This window comes from Fulmarus glacialis, unplaced genomic scaffold, assembly GCF_000690835.1.
Source record: "Fulmarus glacialis isolate BGI_N327 unplaced genomic scaffold, ASM69083v1 scaffold8579, whole genome shotgun sequence".
NCBI classification, from domain to species: Eukaryota; Metazoa; Chordata; class Aves; order Procellariiformes; family Procellariidae; genus Fulmarus; species Fulmarus glacialis.
In genome coordinates, this window is record NW_009235179.1 from 5,236 (window position 1) to 29,855 (window position 24,620).

The window sequence follows — 24,620 nt, forward strand, 5'->3', positions numbered from 1 at the left end:
GCTGGCTAGAGCAGGCCAAGCACTTCCACAGCCACAGGCGAGAATTCTCCCCAAAGAATTTGTTATACGTAACTGCAGGACGTACAGGGCCCAATTTTCAGAGTTTACATGCATGATGTCTTTACACGCTGCCTCTTTTCTCTCTTATTTTTTTTTAAATGAAAACCAAAAAGGAATATAAAACCCCGCCAAGCTGCTGTAATTTATTCATATATTTCGGTCTTTTTCACTTTATTCTGCTGCTAACTCCATGTTACTATCTACTGAGTCCTAATGAATGATGCAGGTGTGATTGCATCCAGTTTTTCCTCAACAAACAAGAGAAGTTTGTTAGTTTGTACCTTTTTTAGTGAGCAGCTGTGAGCCCCTATAATAATTGGGTTTGAGTAAGACTGGTTGGTGCAGGCTGATGACTAGGGCAGGTACCTTTGGAAAAGCAGGTGGGGCTTTAATTTAAATTTATTTAATTTAAACAGTCTGTTAAAGTCTGTCACCATTGGCTGTCTCTTAATTTGAATTAGGCAGTAAATTCATATAAATGAGAAAGAAAGGTGGTTTGAGTTTTGTTTCTTTCTTTCCTCCACCTTACAGGAGCTATGGGGAATACAATCAGTGTCCCAGAGGAAGCTGAAGAAGACAATACATGCACAGTAAAGAGCTATCAGGTAAGCAAGAACTGCCCACTCTCATCTACCCTGGCTATTGCATATTGCAATTTTCAAATCCCACGATGTACCCAGTCCTAAGAACTCTATTATTTGCTATTTCAGGCTCTATCTGAATCTCCTGACAATATTAAAAATGGATCTGTTGCATTTGTTCAGACTCATTCTCCTGCAATGAATGGTGAAGGTATGTACTGGGAAGGGGTGGCATATTTGCTCTTCTTTTGCCACCAGACAAGCAGAGAAAGGTTTATACTGGAGCAACAATAAATATTGGTGCATGGTCTCAAATTAAAAGATGAGCCCATGTTTCAGCTCTTACTTGTGAATCAGTACATGTGGTTTTTCAGAAGCTTGAAAGTTTAAAGATAACAAAGAGTAAAATAGGCAAATATTTTTGGTCTTCTGGAAAGTCTTCTGGAAACTGTTTGTTTAATTGTTCTAAGAATTTGGCTCTCCATCTGGTCCACAAAAAGTGGTTTGATAGACTGAAGATTTTGGTTAGTGTGAAGTATTATAGGGCAGGAGTGGTTTGGCACTGGTGCCTTTCAGGCTGCTGCACAAACCTCAGGGTGTCCTGTGATAAACTACCTCTGCTTGGGCTCTGGTGGAAATGGTGCCTCTAACAAGCCTTGGACAAGGAATCATTGCTGCAAGGAGCACAAATTGGGGCTCTTGAGAGGGGCTCAATGCAGTAATGGCACCAGTGCAAGGATCAGTGGCCTGTTAGTGAGGTTTTGTGTTTGTGGGGGGGACAACGAAATGTGGTTTTGCAGACTGGAATGAGAGACCAGTTCATGTGTTGGAAGGGAGAGCAAGTTGTCTGTAATAATGTCTTTAAATAACCCCCTGCTAGCAGGGAGTTACCAGGTGATGTCCTTGTGCTCAGATGCCATTTTGAAATATCCACTGGTGTGGAAACTGATAGTCTGGAAGGGAGGTAGGAGACTACTAAAGGAAAACAAACAAACAAACAAAACCCAAACAAAATGCATCAAACCCACAAACAAGGGGACTGAATGCATTGAAAATATAAACTTATGCAGGCTAGAAACTACATTTGTTGAGCTTTAAAATATTCCCCAACTACTGTGGAGGAGTAACCTTTGTGAGGCAAATGTTTGTGCTGTGGCTCAGGCTGTTTTGCGTTGCCAAACCCATTCTCTCTCACAGTGGGCACGACTTCAGGACTATACAGAAACTGGGCTGTCATATGGAGAGCCACTAGAATTTTCTGTTTATAGAAGAAATCAACAATGTGCCCTAGACTTAAGCATCTATCCCCAAATTGCCTAATAATGATGCCTAAAGATAAGCAGGCAAGAACAGTACAAAGCTTTGCAGAAATGGAGTATCTTGGGATGGATAGAGGAGGTAAGACAGCAGTGGGCCAGAAAAATGGCTATTGTATTGCTCCAGGTAACACTGACCTGCTTACCAATGAGCTCAATGCGTCTCACTTGGTTTAGGTTTTGTAAGAAGCTTGAGGAAGATGTTTCAAGGGATACCTGAGGTTGGCACAACAGGAGTTCAGCCTGCTGATCTGGCATTTTAGCTCCATGACTCTATGAGGGGTGCTTACCAAGTGCCCCAGGTTGTTACGATATCGAGTGTAGTAAAGGGTGATGGAATCATGCAAGCCCAAAAGAAATGTATTTCTGTAAATTATTTAAAGCACAGAGTAATATTGTATTAAGGTGACAAAGGGAAAAAGAAGGGAGTACGAAACTGTTTTGGGGAGACTTCTTTTAGTGGCTGCAATAAAAGACATTCTTTTGAAACTTTCTGGATGTAATCAGCCTTCTGGGTATGTTTTTGAGCAGTTTAACATTAATAAAATAAAATTTTGCAAAATTCTTTGCAAGCTGGTTACAAAAAAAGAAATAAAATTAAAAATAAAATCCAGGTCCTAGGTACATGTTCTCATCCACAAGATTGTAAAGTCTTGGAATCCACCTCTGCATTTTTCTTGTGAAACCGTATTTCTGATCCTTTCAGTAGCAATTTCAACGAATAATATAATAGAAGCGTAAGCACCTTTCTGTTCATCTAAGTATTTCCATCTTGTTCTCTGATTTCTGGTCCTGTGTTCTTGAGTAGGTGCATTGCTTTGACTTCAAAGATGCCAAACAATTATTTGTCAACAATAAAATATGTGTAGGGATATTTTTTTTCCTGTCCTGTTTGTCATTTAGAAAAAGGGATTGGCTGGAAAAAGTACCGTAAGGTGGTAGGCATTATACCTGCAGTGATGTTGTTATAACAGAATTGTCTCTGGACCTGAGGTTTTGCAGTGAAATGCCACTTCTGATCCTGAGCTGGGCCTTAGTGCTACCTTTGATAGATAGAAACCTACCTTGCTCTCATTTTAGAGATAGTAGACCTTCTTGAAGAGAGCAGATTAGATCTGCAGTGAGATCTTTTAAATTTTAATTTACCTGTGTCAACTGCTTGTGTTTGAATTCTAGAGAATTTAGGGTATAGCACAGTAATTTATAGAGCTAGATAAGTGACAGCTGGGAATGCAGCATGGCTGACAGCATTACTGCCAAGAGGTCAGTCCTATTTACCAGAATCTATTCAAACTGCATTGCAAGACTGATGTTGTAACCCTGACCACCTCTCTGCTGTTACTGTTAGAGGATGTATTAGATATTACTCAACTGCTGGTAGGGCAACAAGAGCATGGCAGCGGGGGATGATGACTTGTTTCTCTTTCTCTGTACACTAGTGAAATAAAATCGATACGCCCCTATTACGTATAAACAGTGGGTGTCAGTGTAGAAGTTGAATAGCTGGTGGGGATGTGGGTAAATCACTGCTCAGCAAGTGCATCCCATTTCAGACCTCTTTGGGTGGTGTGCGTAGCAGGACAGCAGCCGGGTTTTCGAGCAATGACACCAGTGGCAGGCTGGACCCTGGGCTCCCCATGGAAAGGTGCCTGTCAGCAGCTGAGCCCCGCTTCCAGTGTTGATACCTTGAAAATCTGGTGTGAACTACATGGCCTGAGCATTAAAAATTTGGCTCCAAGTAGTTTTGAAAAGTTGTCTCCACATATTCATGGGCAGTTGCTCTCATCCACAGTTATGTGTCTCTCTCCTCACCTTTCAGCACCTCATTAATTTCTCCTTCCACCTCTTGTTGGTTTTGGAGCCTTTTTGAGCAGCACTCAGGCAGCACTCGTTTGGAGCAGCATTGCTTCAGTTTACATCTCTGCAGATTCAGCCACATTAATTTTACCAGTGTTTTCCTTGCATTGGATTTCTTTCTGTTTTCAGAATACAATAAAAACCAACAATTCTCTCCAATGTCTCTAAGGAAAGAAAATATTATTTTATTATTCATTGTTAAGAGAACCCTCTCAGCCTGTTACATCCAGTTGAAATATCTAAGCCTAGACAAAAATAATCAAAGACTGGTATGTCAATATGCAGATGGTACTGATTACAGTTTAGAATCTCTGTTCCATGGCTAATTTCCTAATGCCATCTAGTTATAATAAGTCAGTTTAAACAGTTGCCTACTAGAAAATAAAAGCCTGTAGCTGTGTGTTTCTGCTGGTGTAAACCAGCAGAGTTCTGGGAAGAAAATAAAAGCCAGATGATTTACACTGTCTGAAGACCTAGAAAATAAGTGTACATTTTACTCTTAGTATATAGAATGAAGCCTCTGGCATTGTTTTACTTAAAATGGATTACCTAATTAATGTAATTACTAAATCAGTTTAAGTAGCAAGTTGAAAAATTGGATTGTCCTGTGTTGATATTACTTGTATTTTAACTTTATTAATGTTAAAAAGCAGTGAAAATCATTAACTATTTAGATACCACTGAAATCTTGCTGGTTTGTGTAATGTAATCAAAATAAAAGTGAAATAAAAGTGCAAGTGCTGTTTGGAGATAGAAGTTAGTCCTATAGAAAATGTAGTTGATAGTATTTCTAAAATTAAATAATGCAAGAAATAGTACTGTAATCAATTTTATAGTCATAAAGTGAGCACTTCTGGAGAAGACAAAAGAGCTGCAAAAAGGCAAGTGAAGCAAGAGGATTTTATTAATAGTGTTAGATGTATGTTTGTGGTCTTTGTCTTGTTAGTTTGCGTTTCTGTGATTGCCAGTGATCTGACCATGTGCTGTGCATTAAATGGTACAGTTGATAAATGAGTGTATGAAATCTATATCTGCTAATACAATGCAAAAAGAATCCAGAGAGTTAACCTAATATGAACAGAGGAAGTAATGTTATTTGGAAGAGCCCCGTCACCATCTGCTTCACATCTGGGTGAGCAGACTGGTGACTGGTTCCCTGCATTTGCTGCTTCTGCTCAAACAGGCCGACAGATGTGTGGACTTAAGGATTCTTTCCATGACTTGCCTTTCCTGCTCCTATTGATTATCAGGGCTGCAGACATTGCGCAGAGTGCTAGCATCCACCTTCTCCTCCTGTAATGCCATTTAAATAGTAGTGGTGCCCTCACTGCTATTTCATGACATTTTGCTTTGCAAGCAAAAGGATAGCAAATTTGATCGTGACTTTTCCTAATGTTTTGCGTTGGCCTTTTTGAACTTCAAGTAATATAAGTACTTGGTGGACAACAGGTAAAGGGAAGGCGGCCAGAACTAAAAGCCGTGTATCTCTGAGATTTGCATTACATAGAGCAGAAATGTATCAGGAGGACAAAATGGGAAAAATTTTGTTTTTATTTGGGTGGCAATTACATGCAGATTAAAGCAATGACTTGCTCGTAAAAAAGATTACACAAGGAAGAAAAGTTCGGTTAAGATGCAACTCCTTGTTCCAGAGGATAAATCTGATTCAGCAAATTCTGCTACTAGCCAGTATCTAACAGAAATGGGTGTATTGCAGTAACTCTGTGTGCCTGTAAGGTATGAAACAATGCATTTTAGTTTTGGTTTTGTTTTTTTTAAAGGATGATCATTACTACTCTTGCTGTGAGCTTCTCTTCCCCTGTTTCCATTAATTTCAGTAAAACTGTTAGGTAAATAACAATGTTAGTTAACTTAGTGAAACAAAGTTATTCTTAAAGCATAAATGTACTGTCAACTTTATTTGTGTGGAATAGTTGAGCAAGATTGCAAGAGTATTGGTATGTTTTTTCTTTTTTAAGAAAGGGGGAGAATGTCCTATTTTGGAATTCTCTAATGCTTCTGAAAACTCAGTCATTTAGTCTTGTCACAACAGTTTTTGGGGGTCTCCCACACAAACATGAGGTATACTTGGAGATCTGCAAATTCTACATCTACTGTAGCATTATGATACCAACTCAGTTCCAAATAATGGAAGGAAAAATTAACCTACACAATATCTATAAAAATATATCAGAAATGTATATTAGAAAATTCACTCTTTGTTGCTAGGTATTTAGATTTTAAACCTCGTATTTGCTGCAGTAATTCCTTCAGGGCTATTATAATCCATTGTGCTGGCCTACACTGATAGACTCCTTAGTGCCAAATGTTGCCTTGTAGCCCTCAATGGTTCCTTCATGGCCATTAAAATCTATTGTCTCCATGATTATCTGAACTCCAGGGAACAAGAAAATACTGTGGTACTATAATTACATTGCTAAGCAAAATATCTGTTTGTAACTGGCTTGCATTCAAAATAGTCAGATACTAAAACCGTGTTTGTAGCTAATGGCTTGCTCAGTTAAGTTTTGAAAAAAACTGGGGTTTTTTCTATTGTCAAAAGCAACAACATCAGAAAACATTTTCTCGCATTTATTTTATGGCATGTTCACATGCTAGTCGCCTACAGGAGGAGATGTCTGTGCTGAAGACCTTGCCAATTCAAGTTGTTCCTCATTCAACAGCTAAAAACTACTTGCACTATGAAAGAGTCAGTAGGATAAATGGCAGGAGGTGAGAACCTGCCAATGTAAGACATCGCAGGACCTTATTTTATATGTTCCGTACGTGTAAGTATTAGCCATGAGGGTGCATATCGCTGCTGAAACCAGACTAGCAATCAAAGGCTAAGGAAAAGGAGCATGTTTTAAGAAAGCATCTGAAGGATTTAACTTGCTCAAACTGAGCATCAAAAATAGATGCCTACCTAGTACGTGGCTTCGGCTGCTGCCAGGAGTAAAAAGAGCAAACTAAGCTTCAGAGAAAATCGGGTTCTAGTGGAGGAGGGGGGAAGGCAATCTGGAAGTGCTGGACAGAATTGCTTTTGGTCCCATTTGAGGGAATTTGGCTGCCATCTGTTATGTGCACCAGGCTGAAGTCTGGTTATATTCCCACTGACTAGCAAAGGCAAATCGGCTGATAAAAGCTTGGGCAGCCTTTTCATTTATGTCGGACTGGCGGCTCTGAACTTCCTTTCATGTCAGTCACATCCTCAGGATTCCTGCCCACATCTGCCATTCCCTCTGGTCGAGTGCTGCATCTTGGTCCCAAACACATGTGAAATAGGTGCTTCGCTGCAGGCACTCTACACCGATGTTTTCTGAGCTCTGCTGCCTGCCCCTGGGGTCCCATAACGAACAGAAATAATTCCATACCTGTATGGGCAGTTTTGCAGCTCACATGGTCAACTTGAAGCCTGTGCTCGCCTTAAGGCTTTGTCCATTATAATATTTTATTTGCTGGCTCTGTTTATTAAAACCTAAGCACTTCTTTTTAAAATTCAGTGCTAATTCTGCAGACTTGGTCCCATTCTGTGTCAACAAACATAGTGCTGTTCTTCATCCTCACCTATGGAAGTGCTTAATGGAAGTCAAGGATACGAAAGGAAGGGGGAGAAAGTCTGTCAGCAATTACTTCTGAGCAGGGGAATGGTATTGACATAACATTGCACTAACCATTACTCTTCTCTGCACAGTTTTTCTTATAAATCAAGGAAAAAATGTTGGTCTAATCTAGCAAATTTCAGAAGAAAAATCCTTATTTTGAGTGTGTTCTTACAGAAGAGGGGCTTTGTGCAGCTGAAGTATTGCCTTTTTAACATATCCTGATGAAGTGAAGGGACAGGAAGGACAAATCTTCTGTAGTGTGACTCCTTTGTTAAATACTTGAAAGGAAAATGCCTGTGTACTAGTAGTATGAAATGCAATCTCACAGCAGTGCTGTAAATTGTATATTGATTTTAGTTTCAGAGCAGTTATTAATCTCATTCAGAGTGACCAGCTTTGATCTACTTGCAGACCTGGCCTAGAAGTTGGGAGGTTTTGCTTCTGTTCCTAATTCTGCCTCTGGATTGTGGAATAATCTTGGAAAGAATGGCACTTCTGTGCCTCTTTAAAAATAAAAATATCATGCACTTTTCATCCAAATACTGCAATTTCAAAGCCTTTCTCCTTCAGTTTGCTGTGAATATGGCATGAGTCAAACTCTTCTGTTCAGCCCACCACAGAGTGTCTCCTCTCTGGTGGTGGGATCTGCTTTGCCTGGTGTCTGAGCAGACTTTCCCTGAAGCAGTTTGAACTGTTTTGACACAAGAGACATGCCGCAGAGCTCATGCCGGTGATATTTTCCAGGTCTTTCATTCCTTCCATGATAATTAGAGATAAAAGGAGTCTGATAGGTTCATGAGCTACTTTTTGTTTGGTTGGTTTTCTTAATGATGAGCTTATATTCCTATTTTTATACTAAAGACAGTTTTCCTGTGTTTCATTTTTTATCTGTTACATAAAGCAGAAGTTCAGCTTCTATTACAATTATTTTCCAATGGATATTGTTTCTGCTTTCTTTAGCTGGGGAAGGATTTGCTTTTTGCTTCCTTCCCAAGTTTCCAACTATAATTAGAAGTTAGTGCTTCAGTTCTGTTTCATGTAGTACTACGGGAGGCTTAGGAAACTATAACTGATACGTAGTGGCCCTGACTGAATAGGTGGTTGAGTAGCTAGTTATTTGTACCTTTTCTTTGCATGTCAGTATGTTGGAATGGGTGCTTGTGAAATATTGCAGAAGAATATTACTGGCGACAGATTCTTGCCAGCGTGAGTTATTTTCTTACATGAATAGTAACAGAGAGAATCCAGGGAAAGAAATTTTCTCTATTAGAGTGCACACAAAGAAGTGAAATTCTATTTACCTGGACAGAACAGGTTGTACTGAGGTGTTCTGGCCCCTCCGCATGCTTGCAAATGCCCAAAACACAATAAGAAAGCAAATGTCAGATTAAAAATGTTAGAAGTAGAGAAGTTAGGTGCCAGCTCCCTGGCAGCTGGTAAAATGTTGGCCGCAGTCATGAATCCTGCCGCCACAGCCCTTACTTTGTCAGCTGTTGCCTCCGCTGCTGGCAAGTATTACAGTAAAGTCACTTGAGATTCACGCTGGCATGCCGGCAAGCTCTGGCACTTCTCCTCTCTCGGGTTTATGGAAGCTCCCCCCTCCTGCTAGTCAGGACCAACCCTGAACTGTGAAACAAGGGTCCAGTGGGGACTCTCGGTCACCGAGTTAAGGCCGCGAGGAAGGGGACGTCACGGCTGGATGCTGGGGCTCTCTTCTCCTCCTGCATTTGCCCAGGGACGTGCCCAGGGTCCCTGGGCACTGCTGCAGGAGGACCGTATCAGAGGGATGCAGGCACATGCTATACAGTGCCTGCTGATGCTTGCGTGGTGGTATGCAAAATCCTTGGCGGGGGGGTGGGAAGTTGGGGTAATTTTGCTGTGAAAAGCTAAGGGGTAGTTTTGAAAGCTGTGATCTAAAAATGTTCTGCTTTCCTTATCTTGAAAAGGAATTTAAAAGATGAAACTGAACACTGAAGATCTGTACTGTGGAAGACAGACGTTTTAGTCAGGTTTTGTTAGTATCTGGGGTTTTATTTCTGTTAAAGTAAAATGTGAAGGGCATAATATTGACTAGAATATTACAATTATCATTTGAAATAATTTCAATTTTACACTGAAACTGACAATTTAAAAATTCTAATTTAGCAAGTCAGTTTGAGACTGTCAGGTTTTCATAGTTATAATTAAGCAGATCTAAATTCATCCTTGAAATCTGTGGTGGTGATTGACAGGGAAATCAGATATATATTCCAGTCAAAGTAGGGAAGAAAAGCTTAGGCTGGGGGGGAGCTGTAAGGTTTACCTCTCGACAAGCTGCCTCTTGTTTACTGGGGTTTCACACTACATAATCTGTGATTCAGTCTCCCATCCACAAAACAGATACAAGAAAGATTTTTTTGTTTCTTTCATCTTCTGTAAAGCAGGAGCCTTCTCCTGTCTGCATGTACAGTATTGGGGATTTTCACCTCAGCTGTATTATCAAAGTGCCATTGTAATACAAAATCATAAAACATACTTTTAAGATGAAAGATTTTCACATCTAAGGTGTGATTGCCATGTGTGTACACAAGGGGGAATTATTTGTGAGAATTTGGGGGGGGCAATGTGATTAAGGGCCATATTGTTTGTGGGTAAAAAGTCAGAAATGCAAGGATAAAAAGCCTGGCTCAGATGTGATTTATAAGTATTCAAATCAGGCTTAAACTAACCTACAGACAATAGAGGAGAAGCGCAAGTAGAAACTGCACCATGGAGAGTACGCAGCAAGGCAAGGAACAGTGCTGGAAAAATGAATGAAATAAGTTGTGACTGCAAAGCCCTGTGGGGAGTTTGGCAAGCCGGGAAACGAAATCAGTCCTCGCAGTTTCCATTCTTTTTTCCCGTTTGACAGAGGAAAGCGTAATATATTAATACATAACTTTGCCTCAAGTTTATTGATTTTTTTTTTTGCATATCACTTCTTTAATTTTGATTGGAAAGTAAAATATCCTCAGCATGTCCACTGGGCTAAGTAGGCAAAAACCTGGGCCGTTATCTGACTTTGGCAGCTGAGAGGGGGCTGTGGAGAACATAAAATTTGCACCAACTTTAATGAGGAATGACAGGAACGAAAATCAGATGGGCAGGTCTGATTGATGAGCGGCAGCTCGTATTCAGCACAGGGAGACAACAGGGTCTCCAAACAAGCTGCACTCTGTGTGGTCCTCCCCGAGGCTCCATGTTTCAGAACTAGTTTATTAAAGAGCGAGGTCACCGTGATTAATTATACAACCAGTATAACTTCTTTGCTGTGCTGGATAATTACTGGTTTATGCTTCTGTTTGTAGTGGATGCAAAGGCAAGTGTTGCACGGGATAATGTGGCCGTTTCTTCCCCGGAGACAATGGAGCAGAGCCCCGTTCCCGACGCGGGCGGGCAGAGCCTTGGGAGCGCTGCCAGCAGAGCCCTGCCATCTGCTAAATCCCGCTCTGTCTTCGCGTTTTCATGGTCTGTACCAGGGCGTACTGAAGATCCAGCTACAGATTCATCAGTTGGATCGGCGAAACTTGATGTCAGCTCGGAGGCGCCCGGAGTGAACAAAGCACCGAGTGACAGCCTGGAGGTTCCCGCGGCAGCTGCGCGGGAGGAAGGCGCAGATAAAAACCTGACTCGGGCCCCGCCGGCAGCATCGCTTAGTGACATCGATCTCTCGGCTTCAGTGACACCTGAGGGAGAGGATGCAGCCACCTCAAAGCCAAAACAAGTAACCTTCTTTGACAGGGTCTTCAAACTGGAGAAGGGAAAAGAAAGGAGTAAAACGCAAATTGGTACCCAGGGGGAAAGGCAGACTTCAGACCTTCCTGACGGGCGCATTACAGCGAAGGAGGCTGCTGGATTCCAGAGCACACCAGACAGTGTCCCACAGGGGAAGGCAAGTGCTTGAGTAGGAATATCCATTTCTCTCTTAATGAAACCTCTTAGGAATACTAATAGCGCAGGACGACTTGATGTCATGATGGCTGTGTGAATGAATCGGTGTTGCTCTTAAAATCATTGCAGGTAACGCCCCATAGGGGTGGCTGAATAGAGGTATGGGAGAAGAACCTATGGTGGAGTGATAATAGCTCTGTTGTCTGCCTCACGACGGAATGCTGGCATCTGACCTAGAGTTTAAATTCATTTGTATTTCTATGAAAGGTTTGGGCAAGATAGCTGTGTTCATGCTCCAATTGCCAGGATGAACAGCAGCCAGCTACAAATGAAAGCAAAAATACCCGAAAGTAAAATTGTTTCTTAGCTTTAGGAGCTTGGAGTTTGACACTGGATGGTTTTAAAGAAGTTCTTTAGCATGTTTTGTGCCATTCTTAAAATAGTCACTCTTGAGCAATAGCTGCTTGTTGCATACCTACATACCAGAGTAAGGAATGTTATGCAGTAGCAATTTAGCAATTTTTGCACTCTTAGCTATTGTGATTTTTTTTTTAGTCAAGGAAACATGGTCCCTTAGAATTGATTTTACAGGATGAGAATGCGATATAAAAAAATTAAGTAACTTATCTGAGAGAGCATGCTAATCAAAGAAAGGAGCTGAAAACAGACATGAATTTAGATTCTGCGCTTCCTGCAAAGTTTGATATCAGCAAATATACTATAGGATTAATTTTCAGGTAATTGACTACTGAAAAAGTCCATCCCCTGGATGGGGATAAGTGGCATAACTCTTATTAGCTCTGCTGGAGAGGTGCCAGTATACACTAATTGGTGATCTAGCTCAAATCCTGTCCCATGTCAAGAACAGGAGGGAGAAACTAGCTGCATGGCCCATTTTCAGAATCTATGTGTAAATGCCATTTTAACAGTAACTGCTTTTATTGGCCTAGTTCAGACTGCTGTGTGATCGCTAATGCTTTGAATAGCGTTGAACATAGTTCACAAGATGCTCACTGCTTGCACTTACGACATTGCAGGTTGTCCCCAAAAGTATCTTCAGTTTCTATTCTTCTACCTTGTCTTCTCTGTCTTATGCCTCCTCAAATTCAAAGATCCCATCTCTTGTATAAACTTATAAATTGTAGTATATTTCTGAAGATTCATCTGTAAGAATAACAGTTGCATTTTTGACCATTGCCCTTCAAAAGTGGCACCCATCACTAGTATTTCAGACAGCTATATATGCACATTTAAAGAATCCATGGTCTCAACCTAGCAGAATATCAAGTTATTCACTACATAAACAGAACACGGTGAATAATTCAGAATGAATAAACTATTCAATGCATACTGGCACTTCTGTTTGTAGCTTGTAAGACTGAAGCTTTTCAACACTGTAAAATCCTGCAGATGTTTTTGACTAATACACACAAAGAGTAAGTTTTGCCTGTGGCTCGCAAGAATTGTTACTTTTACTATCAAATGCAAAATTCATAATTTCCTATTTTGCTGTGACTGCGAACCACGGAGTGTGAAAGGTCACAGTTTGTGCTGTTAAAGTAGTACAGTGTGAAACACTCCGTAAAGAAATAACAATCTGAAGTAGCTTTAACCAGAAGTCAGAGTTAAACATTTGCTGGTAGCAAATAGTCATATTGGGAAAGCTCAAGTAAGCAAGTGTTTGTAACGAGCAATCATCAGGGGACAGGACAAGACAATCTAAATCTTATTCTGTCAGTTCAAACAGATGCTAGAAGCACTGTTCATCCAGATCAAGCTTTTTTATATCTATAATGCCTAGCTTTCTTATTAATTTTGAATTCTGTTCCAATCTTCAGCTTATACCTATCCACATCCTGAACCTTACTGATGGGAATAATCTGGAAATCCCAGGCACTCATCAGCTGTAGGTTATGTTCGGTATGTGTGTGAGTGTTTGCAGGATCCTAGCCCGCACAACTGCTTTTTGGTGCCTGGGGACCTGCTTGAGGACAGGTCTCCTGTCTAACAAAAGTGTACATCTTTTACACGTGCGCTTAAAGTTGTACCACTGAAAATCTTTGAGGACTCACAAAATCGGGGTTTAAGTGGCTCAGTGTAAATGAGTGGCAGAACTGTATCACAAGGGAGAGTGAAATTTGAACCTTATCCTTGAATTTCTGGACTATAACTTTTGTCTTTCATTCTTCGGATATGAAAAGGAGATATGTTGGGGGCAGAGAGGAGTTAAGGACCTTGTCTGGGAAAAATACATCAGCTAAACACTTCTGATATGTTGCCAAACTTACTTTAACTCCATTTCTGAAACAAAGGCTCTGGCTCTGCCTTGCAGCACAGTTGCCTTCTGTTCCCTCTGAAGTTGCTAGTTCTCATGTAGGATGGGAGAATGACCAAGTCTAATTTAATTTGCTGTTACTGTAGTAACTACTGTTACCAAATAATCATACTAAAAATCCAGATATTGCTGCCAACAGTTTTTTTTTTGGTGGATTATGACTTGTAGTATCTGTAAAAGCTAAAAGCAAAGCGGTTTCCCTGGATTGAGTGCCAACACAAAACAAACAGGGTTGCTGGTAAGTAAGAGAGAGGCTCTACAGTTGTAGCTTAAGAGCTGCACAAACATTCTGTGTTTGGTGAACCACTCTTTATTTTTGTGGTCTACAAAACTACATTCAGAACACAGCATAATTAAAACAAGGACAGAATTCATGAATTCATGAAGCATTTACTATGTAAGCCAAAGAAAAGATAAATTATATGCCTGAAATGTTTCACTGAGCCATGATTCATACAAACAAAAGTGCTGGCAGGAATACATTCTTTTGATATGTTTTTTTTAATGACTGAACTGAAACTATATATAAGTATTTAAGGTGTTTATTACCCCCAAATTTGGCTCCTCAGAGAAATGAACTGAACATTTACATAGTATCTGTTGACTTCTAATACTGACTTTCTCCTATTATTTTTAGAGTTTTCTTTCATTATTTGCCTCCGGGGCTTTGCAGTCAGCTGCTACAGAGGTTTTTGTGGTTTTTGACTATGGGTCTGAAAATGTGATATTGTAGGACATGATCTCTCCCTGATTTAATGCTGATGGCCTGAGCCTGTGCTTCTTCCCACGAAAGTGCAAGATGGATCACAGCATCTATCGAAGTCCAGATTTGAGTTGTATCCTGGTAGCTAATGGCAGCCTTGGCTTGGGAATCCTGGAGTAGGGTTCCTTGTGCAGTAGTGGGTCATTACAGGGCCCATTTGTGCTCAAGGGATTTTTGTCATGCCTCAAGCCCTGCACAGTCTGCAATAGCTTTTGCTTCTGCAGGGCAAAGTGTGGCTTTAGCGGGGAGATACCCTGCAACAGCTAGTGCTGCAGCGGTGGTACCTGTCACCTCTGCAGTTGTCCCAGGTGGTATCTGCTGCTGATAACAGCTGTTTGCTGCAGTGCTTAGAAAAAAACCCTTCCTCCTAAACACCAGAGCTTGGGCTTGTGTGTGTAAAAAAAAAAATAGTTTGCTTATTTTTGTTTGCTAGCATCAAGTACTTCAGTTATGAAGCTAGTTTTGTTTAGCAGCGTATCTTCTGCCTCCTGCTTCTTTGGTTTCTTGCCTCACGCCTTTGTTGCCCCTTTAATATCTGAAACAGAGCCAGCATTTTTTATGACCAGAGCTCTTTAGATGGCATCCCTGGAAGCAGGGCTGCCGAAGCTGGCGTGGCCACACATGTTCTGCATGGGACATATTGTTCTTGGAGCCACTCTGGCCCGTAACTGGCAGCTGGACAAAGTGGTGTGTTAGACCCTTGTAAGAAACTTCTAAATAGCCTGTTGAAGCACTCTGAACTACTGTGCTGTGTTTCTTCCTGGGTAAACTTGGAAAACGGTGGGTGGAGAATTAGACAGAAGTCTGTTCTTGCAAGTAAAACCTCACGTATTTTAACTCCTTAGGTGCTGCATGGAGACTGGCCACTCCATGCTCATCTTTCCTGATGCCAAATTAGCCCTCTGAAGTTTTAAAACATTTATGCATCTTTAGTCTACTCCTTCCTTTAGTGACCTACAGAAATGTATGTCCTCTGCAAATCCTATACAAATATTATGGGGTTTTTTTAATTGCCCAGTACAGGGAAAGGTTTTTAAGAGTACAACTTTATTTTAGTTTTTCCTAGTAAAAATGGCACTGAACAACTATGTCTAATTGGCAGGTTAGGAAAAAACCCTTGGTGTCACTTAGACCTTGAGACAGTCTTTGAGAGCAGTGATTCAAAGTTACTGTTTACCAGAGACACCTGGACAGGCTCATCAGTTTTATTTCTTGTCCTGATTTTTCCTCTGGAGTAATCTGGGCATCTAGTATCCTAACAATTCCTTCTCTAGTCACTGTTTCCTAAGTGACCAGATGTGTACTGCTGTCTAAATAGTGGGGGATGATAACTGCTGCTGAAAAATTACGGCACTGCTATGATTGTCTGTTCAATAATGTCTCAAATCCCTCACCAGTGTCGAGGCCACCATCCTGCTAGGCACAATTTACTTTAATAGTGATTGACAGATCCAGCCCTGCACTTGCAATGTAGATAGACAAAAGGGAGAAGGACTATTGGTAACAGATTCAGACATTACTAGCCAGATGTAGTACTCTCAAATATTAAAAAATGAAATGCTGAATGGGACACGAGGACTTGTCTCAAGCTGCTCTCTCCTGCACATTTGTGTTCTGCTCTCTCCTGCACATTTGTGTTCTGCTCTCTCCTGCACATTTGTGTTGGCTTTACCTGTGCAGGCTCACGGTAAAAGTGGCCAGAATGGCAGGCAACTTCAGCATCAAAGGGTGCCAAGCTCTCCAAAACTGGTCCAAGAAGAGGTTGTTTTAAAAACCAGACCCTTGTTTAGGTGTCTAAACAGAAACTGAGTAACTTAATATTACATACTTGTGAGTGCTTGAGCACTGGAAAACTATTTTTGGGCTCTGGGAACTGTAATTCAGGAAGAGAGGAGGCAGCTCCATCTGGCTCAGAAGAATTACTTTGGGCTGTTGCTTTTTTCCTTCTGTTAATCTGTACCATGTTTGTGTTTGCTAGATAAAAATTATTTCTGGAATTACAGAATACAGAGTATCGGAAGCAATCTTTTTATGGTACAATCAGACACTGAGCCGTCAAAGGCCAAAATCTCAGCGTTTGTTCCTATTCACAAGTTCAGCCTTAAAAAGAGAAAAGCGGTGTTGTTTGGGATGCTGTGTGCAACTTTACTTGTGTTTGTTATATTTGGTAGCTGAGAACAATGTTCTTCCAACCAACGGCAAATGCTGAATATATTAGAAAAGAGGGAAAAGAGATGTATAAATGCTCGATTGTTCTGAATACGTAGGCTGGAGAAGTATGGTTGGAATTAGGGTCGTGACTCTCAGAGCAACATAATGCAAGTCACAAATGTTACTTTTGCATTCCACTGGAAATTAAGCAAGCTAGGACTGAGGAAATTCTGCCCCTTTTTTTAGGAGATAGATGACTGCAACCGAAAAGACCTACAGCAGGAGTCGGCAGGTGCCAACGGTTTCACTGCTGAGCAACCTGAAAAGGCAGAGGTAAAACAAGACAACTCCCAACCAGCTGCTGCAGTAGACAACCCCGTCATGAGTTTCCTTAAGACACTGGTAAGCTTTTGCCTTTCCTTTTCATCTCTAGGCTATGCTTTAAATTGCTTATAAAAATCCATGTGGACATGTTGAGCTGAATGTAACATGTTTGCTGTCATGGGCACTGAGAAGTCATGAAGCTAAACAGATGCCTTAGAGAATGACTTGACAGTGATGGAGAGATGTGTAGGTACAGTGCAGTTATGATCAAACGATGATGACCTACTCTGGAAACTTCCTCTTCAGCATAGATACTTGTAGACCTGGAGGTATTTAGCTGTCTTAAGGATTTTCTGCATGATGAAACTTTATTTTGTAGTATCTCTAAAAGTTCATTTTTATGGATTAATTGAATGTATAAGCTTGAATAATGTATCTTTGGTCCAGGTATTTTTCATTTTAGCCATTGACTTTAAGTTGTTCTTGAGAAAGATTTATATTATAAATTTTCCCACGTGGAGGGGAAAGCAATATTTGTACTTTTTTCACCTTTGTGCTAGAAAAAGCTGCTAGTTTCAAACATGATCTTTCAGATTGTTTGAAAGACTGAGTTGGGTTGTGACTGTTTGTTTTTTCTCAAATACTTTTAAGGTCTCCCCAGGCAAAGCTGAAGCCAAAAGTGATTCTGAAGACAAGGTAGGCAGATTCCTCATTCTGTCACTGGTCACTAGACATTTTTGACACAAGTATTTCCTCTTCATTGTGTTGCTTTATCCCCAATTGACGTTATCATTTGAAATAATTTAAAATATTTTTCCCCGAATAAATTTGAAAGGAAGATGAGCATATACAGTGCAATTCTTCATATCATATGTTACAATCAAGATCTGAACTGTAGCATTTTCTGCAAGGTTGATGATGACTTGGTAACGCTTTTGGTTGTTACTCTGACGTGTCCTTGATCTAAAACCACAGGTTCCTGCAGTGAAATCCTCCTGACTCCACAGAAAACTCCATTTGCTCATAGAGTTTCTGGTTTTTCATTTCCAGTTGTGTGTATGCACATCTCCTTTATCTCTCTTCACACCTGCTGGAGCTGCCACGTCTTGGTGGGGAGGACACGTGAGGTCCCCCTGCCTGCGGCAGCTCGGTGGCCAGGTGGGCAGGAGCCTGCTCCCACCCTCCTCCCTGCAGTGCACCCCCAGCTACTGCCGGGTCCCCCCTTGGGGCGCAGGAGGGTGGGCAAGGATCAGCCTCCCACTGAAATCAATAAAAAGCAGAAGGAGATCCCAACATTTCCTCTCCGGGTCTCATCCGGCTGAAGCACCCCTGCACGGGCTGTGCTACAGTCAGGGCTGATGGGCTGTTCCTGTGCAGCAGCCGAAACCTGAGGAGCTCTGAGCAGGACTGGGACTTGCAGGGAGAGCTGTCCTTCCCTGACCGCTCACGATTCTCCCCTTCACATGCAGAGATGAGGATCAGGGGTTTTAAGCGGGGTGAACTGAATGCTCAAGCTGTTCTAATACAATGCATCAGGCTGCCTGTAAGTGTGTGTGATGTTCCCACTGGGAACTGAAATCCGTATTGGCTGGACAGGTACAGAACCAGCTCCTCCATGCAACAGGCAGTTGTGGCCTCTTGCTTTCCTCTTTACAAACCGTTTGCTCTTGGACTCCACTGGCAAGAGGAAACTTGTTTTTAGCATCCATGAGCAGGATGGTCCTTTATGTGTGAATTCAGGAAAGCTCCGTTATTATAGCTTTCATTTGCTACAAGAGATATTGAAAATATCAGATTGATCCATTGTATTTAACAAACTTGTAAAGAAAAAAAATGTGGAAAAATCTAAACTAAAATTTTTAAGTTGAAAACATAATCTTCTAAAATGGAAAAATGTAGGTGTTTAAAGACTTCTTCTTTCCCCTTTTTTCCTGTTCTGTTACTGCCAAAACTTACAATAGTTTCAACAGAAGCAGAAGTGAGACAATTTGTATTAAGCTGCCTTCTATCTTCTAGTGTTTCAGTGGCTTACAGGCATATCACTGACAGCATAACTGGCAACTTTCAGATTAAATGTCCTTATACGTTGTTATGACTATAATGACTAAAGTTTTTCTTGTAATGGCTGTGATAAAATTTAATTAACACATAAAGAATAAAACCCTAAAAAAGGAAATAGTCTTTCCATGCAACAGTTAGGTAGCCAAAGTCACTATAGGGATCAACATTTTTGTTTTCTATCTTATTTTTTATCCTTTTTCCCATTCTATTTTTTATATAGCCTGGTACTAAAATGGTCAAGTTAGTCTTTCCAGAAAGTACTTGGTGAGTACATGGAGATACACATAACTCCCTGATTATAGCTCAATAATTCTGGAAATCGTCAACCAGGGCTAAGATGTTCCAAGATATCCAGAAAAGGTAGTTACCAAATTGCACTGTTTCAGTAAGACTTGTAGCTCTTGTTTCAACAATTTCTGAAGAATCCAGTTCAGTCCCGTTTGCATACCTGACTTTATCAAGCACACCCATGTGCTTCTATAACAGGTGACTGTTGGTGTGGGCGTACTGTAATTTGGAAACAAATATGCTGTTGGCTTTGGTTTGCTATCACACCTGTGGGGGTAAACAAATCTAGATGACTAGCAGGATATGCAAAATCATTGTATAGAGGTTAAATGGGAGTTGTTTTTTATGAAGAATTCCTTCATCTTCACTATCTTCCTGATACAAAGAATGACATTTTCACTATATTAAAGGAAAAACATTAAAAAGGTTAATTTATCGACTGTCATATAGAAAAGCTGCAGATTTTTCAGCTGATATGTATAATGAAATAATGTCACTTTTCCCCTGAGGAATAACTTCTGTCTTAATGGTGAAGATGTGTTCTTAAGTGAGGCTTTCCCCTTCGTGCAATCCAAGCCTCTCCTGGGTGCCGTGGGGCTTTCGCGTGGTTTGGCTGGCACAGGGACCGCTGGGGCCTTTGAGTCCACTCACACGTTCATTTTGGCTGCTCACGCACCCGCTTTGCAGGGAGGAGCTGGGTTTTATCGCACAAGGGCTGGTACGTTCCCAGTGTCTCTCAGCAGTGCTCTCCCATGGCTAAGAGGACAGACGAGCTTTCTCCTAAATCTGAGAAACAGCCACAGCCTGCTTCAGCATCCTCCCCGCTGAAATGCAGAGGTGTGCGGCATCAGCGAAGCTGAACGCGGTGGTTTTTGTAGCAACATGCTGTCATCAGCGATGCCTCTGGCTTTAATCAGCTGGCTAAAGACATGAATGCTTTCAGCAGCCTGGGCACACCCTTAATGATTGTCATTTCATCCGTGTAAACACAGGAGTTTAATGTGAGTTGAGTCATACTTCCTTGGATTAATTGATCCTTTGCAAGTTTATACTAACCAACATGGCATTCAGACCAGATCTGCCCCAGACCATCTATTTGACCCTGCTGTAGCAGATCCTGACTTGTTCTCGCATCACTGTATGTTTGGGAATACTGAGGATGGGAGAAATGCAGGGAAAAATGGACAATTTTGATGCGACTGGCCACAGCCTCTCCGTAGTCCAAAGCGCTTTGTAGTAATTGCACTGAATGGACCAACCTTGAGACCCAGGTCTCAATTTCACATGCTCATACGTGTTACGTTCGGTACTCCGGACCTTTCCTCCTACCCTACTAGTTGTGGTCTAGAGCTTGATACTTCACGCTGTAAATAGTGTAGGCTGATTGTTTCTTTGGAGTTTGGGTCTCTTTGTGCTTCCACAGTTCCTGGAAATTTTTGTCAACTGATTTTAAAGCTTTTTACTGGTTGGAAGCTTTTCTTTTTGCCTTGTTCAAGTGTAAAAGAAAACAGAATGAAGCTTGCAAGGAGACAAGCTAATTACCTGCAGGGTGAACACTTGAGTCATTTGTCATTCAAATACAATTTTTAAAATTTGTATTTCTTTACTATATATTGGCCTGATTCTTAATTAAAGCAGGAAATAAATTACCTCAGGGAGATCAGAATGAAGTCTAGGATACTAGTGAGTAGTAAACAAAAAATACCACACCCTCCTTTGTACTAGGTAATCAAAGGCATCCTACTGCTTTAAAACCTGACGCTGTGAGACACTGAAGAGTGAAGAACGCTGCCCCGTGTCCTTTGTGATTAGTCATACGTTATGGGCACACGTACAGCGCAGTTACCATAGAACAGACTCCTGCATTAACTTGTTTGTATGTTGAAGCTCAGTTAAGTAACTTTGGAAACTTGTGGTTTTGTGTCCCCCTCCCTTTCTAATTACTGAAAAAGTGAAAATGGTGAGGAAGGAAGGGGAAAAACCCCATCGTTCATAACATGAAAACTTAAGCTTTTTTCCTGCACTGGTAAATCCAGAGGGTTGTGTTGAAGATTGTGGGGGGTGTGGGGGGACAACAGTGACTTGAAGAATGAAGTTTTGAGGAGGTACCTGGATTATGATTAAAAAAATATTTTTTCCAATGCTGTGAAAAGTTAAATGGAACATTTTAGCAAATGTTACTCAGGTTTTTCCAAGACTTGTAGAAAAGTCACGTATTTGAATAGGCCCACCTTTACCGTATGCAGGGTAATTTAGTCTGCACTGAGCTGCAGGTAGTCTGCTACCACTCTTTAAAAATAGCTTGATATTGCTTTTTTCCCCATATAGACATCTATCAGTGTTTCTTTATTTTATAGCCTTTTGTAGTGGATTTTTCAATGTGCTGCCTTTTGGGGATCCAGTCTCTAACATCAGTGGGCGATGATTCCCAAAACAAGTGCGTCCTGCAGATATACAGAATGGAATGAAAAGGAAGCAGTGCTCGTTCAACACTTCTAGTATCAGTCTATCATGACTATTTTTCCAATACTTTCATTTCCAACTAATTTCGTGAACATTAGTGTAAACTTGAAATATTTTGTGTGGCATAATGTGTCATGAATATCCACACTGCCCTTTTCCTAAATAATGCATTACGCAAAACATTTTGAAGTCCCTATAATACTGCAATAAAAAGAATTCAGGTATTTTCAAAGTTTTATATATTTACCTATTTTAAACTTATAAATCCCAAATTCAGTTGGTTACTCATGAATTTAAATACCCAAGTCTCAGTCTTTGTGGGATTTGGGTCTCAATTTAATGAATAATTAGGGGGGAAATTGTGGTTTAATTTTGAATCAACTGGATTGCCCTAGCTTTTATATTTATTTCACTACTCGTGTGAAAGAAAGTCTAAGGAGAACTGAGTAACGAAGAAGAAAACATAATTTGTTGTCCAGGGCAAAAAGGAAATGTTTGTTTTCTAATACCACATGTATGAGTGTTTGAATGTTTTTTCATGAACCAAATAAGAACTTTGCAGTAAGTACTGACTTCAAATGCTGTTGTACGAAAGGGATCGAAAGCGGAAAAAGGCCACGGTGGGCAACCTGCTCCGAAGACAGCGGCAGAATCCCAAACTAAAGGAGCCAAGAAAAAGAAGGCAGAGAGTCCCAAGCTAGGACACAGTACATTTAGTAAACTCTTTAGGCATAAGGTCTGTATGAAACTCTAGCATGAGCAGAACCCTGAGCAGTAACAGATGGCTCCTGTCACAGATTGAAGTTATTTAATTGGTAACTGAAATTAGCATCTGGCCAGCTGTGCAGAGCTCCGAAAACTACTGGTGTGAGCATTTCTGTGCCACGTGTTATGAAAACAATCTTCATGTGCAACATGTACCATCTGTGAATTCAGGATTCTGAAACAATTCCTCTAACCTTCCCCTGCTACGTGCTTCCCAGTTACTTACTAATGCTGACTAAACTTCCCTGGCCACTTAAAATAAAAATAAAATAACGGGTACTGACAAACAGTGAATTATGCAAAAAATATGAACAGTGCCTGCAATTGTAGGACAGGTTTAAGAGCTCAGTCCAACTACAATTGAGGCTTTGTGATCCACATGGCCTTAACGTGCACTGCCATGTGGTTAAAATTGGTGATTTGGTGAACATCTGATATGGCACAGAGAAGGTTGGAACACAGAATTTCCTTCAGAAATAGTTACTTTTCACTCAAAACAAGAAAAGTAATTGTTGACTGAATTCTAAGTGTAGTTGGGATGGAAAAAGTTTGGTTTTCAAGGATACTTTAAAGTTGTTCAAAATGCACAGTTTTCATGCAAATGGTTGTTTTTGAGGACATTAGCTTTTATCTTTAAAAAAAAAGTCACTGAAAACTTTTCATCAGCTTTGGTCTCAAGGTCCATGTTTGGGCATTTCTGCATTCTCTGAAGAAGATAATCTGCCATGATGTTCTGTGGCAGGCAAGCAGAGAATTGTAGCTTTTTAGCCCAAAGAATGCAGCAGCAGAGACCCTTCCACTGGGGGAGGAAAGTAATTAATATTTAATGCTCACTCAAAACACCCACATGGAATTTCTGGTGAGTAGGGGGCTTTATAATCAAGGGCACAAGGCAAAGGGAGTTCTTTAAGATATTTTCAGAACAAAAATGTTCTTTCCACTGTCTCATTTTTGAGATAAAAACGTCAACTGCGTATTACTGGAGGAATAATGATCTTCCCAATGGTTATAAGTCTTGCCAACAGCTTAAAGTTAAGATCTCGTCTTGTATATACTACATTGATAGCTAATAGTTTTGATATTTAGTACAACTAAAATATGAATTACTTGTTCATAATGAATTAGGGCTGGAAAAACAGCTGGCTAGCATTTTTTAGGGTGCTAAGTCTCTTCTACCGTAGTTCAAAATCTTGCAGTGAGTTGCTGAGAGAGATGATTGGTTTTCATTTGGCTATTTGATAGGATTTTAAAGATGGTCTGGAATGAAAGCAGTTATCTTGAAGGAATACGACAGCACTAAATTTTTACAGTAATAAAATCTGTCTTATAAAATGCTATTACTTTTAAAATAGCTTTTTCTTGTTTCTAAGTTTATTTTCACAGCTTTCTTTCCACATACAAAATACAGAAGCAATAAGTGGGGTATCATTTATGACATATTAAGAATAAAGGAGATGGATTAAAATGGCGCCAACGATTTGCTTGTAAAGCTGATTGAAAGTGGAAATTCTAATCAGAGCAGTTATGTGACAGGCAAGCCCTGAAGTTATCACCTCTAGTAAAAAAAAAAAGTAGTTCTGTTTATCTCTTTTCATTTGAAATGCCTTACCATGTTGTGTCAACTAGATGAACAAGTAATGAATTGCTTTATTTGAAATGATCATTTTAATATATGTAGTCATATTTAATTTTAAGCACTTCACACTCTCCTCTGGAAGTTCCGTCTCTGCAAGTCTTCCAAAATGCACTTCTCAGTACCTTAAGAAAACATTTACTGTTAGGTTAACAAACGTTGTCTTTCAGTGTCCTGTGTTTACATAAATACTAACTTTAAAGTAACTTGTGAATGTTGTTTTCAAACAGCAATATGCATCCTAATGTAAATCCGTAACATAAGTTGAAGGAATGGGATTTGGCCATTTGCCCTCAAAGACTGAGTTTGGACGGCATTTGGCAGCTGGGTCCCTGTCAGTTCTTTTATTCCCATCCATGTATATTTGCCTTGCATTGCATGCCAGTTTTGCAGTATAACTATGTTTATAGAATTCTGACTTGGAAGGGTTAATCACTTATTTTCAGCATTAGTACTGAAGCCAGCTCGTGGCATTACACTACTTTTTACCACTTGCTCTGGATCTTGTT

General features: G+C 40.5%; 1 protein-coding gene across 1 annotated transcript in view; it reads left to right on the forward strand.

The window, feature by feature from the left end:
- Positions 1–596: 596 nt before the first annotated feature.
- The window catches only part of BCAS1 (breast carcinoma amplified sequence 1), a 49,479-nt gene continuing 25,455 nt past the window's right edge, over positions 597–24,620 (forward strand). The window contains exons 1-6 of the mRNA XM_009585919.1: positions 597–665; positions 771–852; positions 10,917–11,329; positions 16,824–16,979; positions 17,553–17,597; positions 22,309–22,449. Coding sequence (XP_009584214.1) covers positions 597–665; positions 771–852; positions 10,917–11,329; positions 16,824–16,979; positions 17,553–17,597; positions 22,309–22,449 — 906 coding nt within the window. The remainder of the gene's footprint in view (positions 666–770; positions 853–10,916; positions 11,330–16,823; positions 16,980–17,552; positions 17,598–22,308; positions 22,450–24,620) is intronic.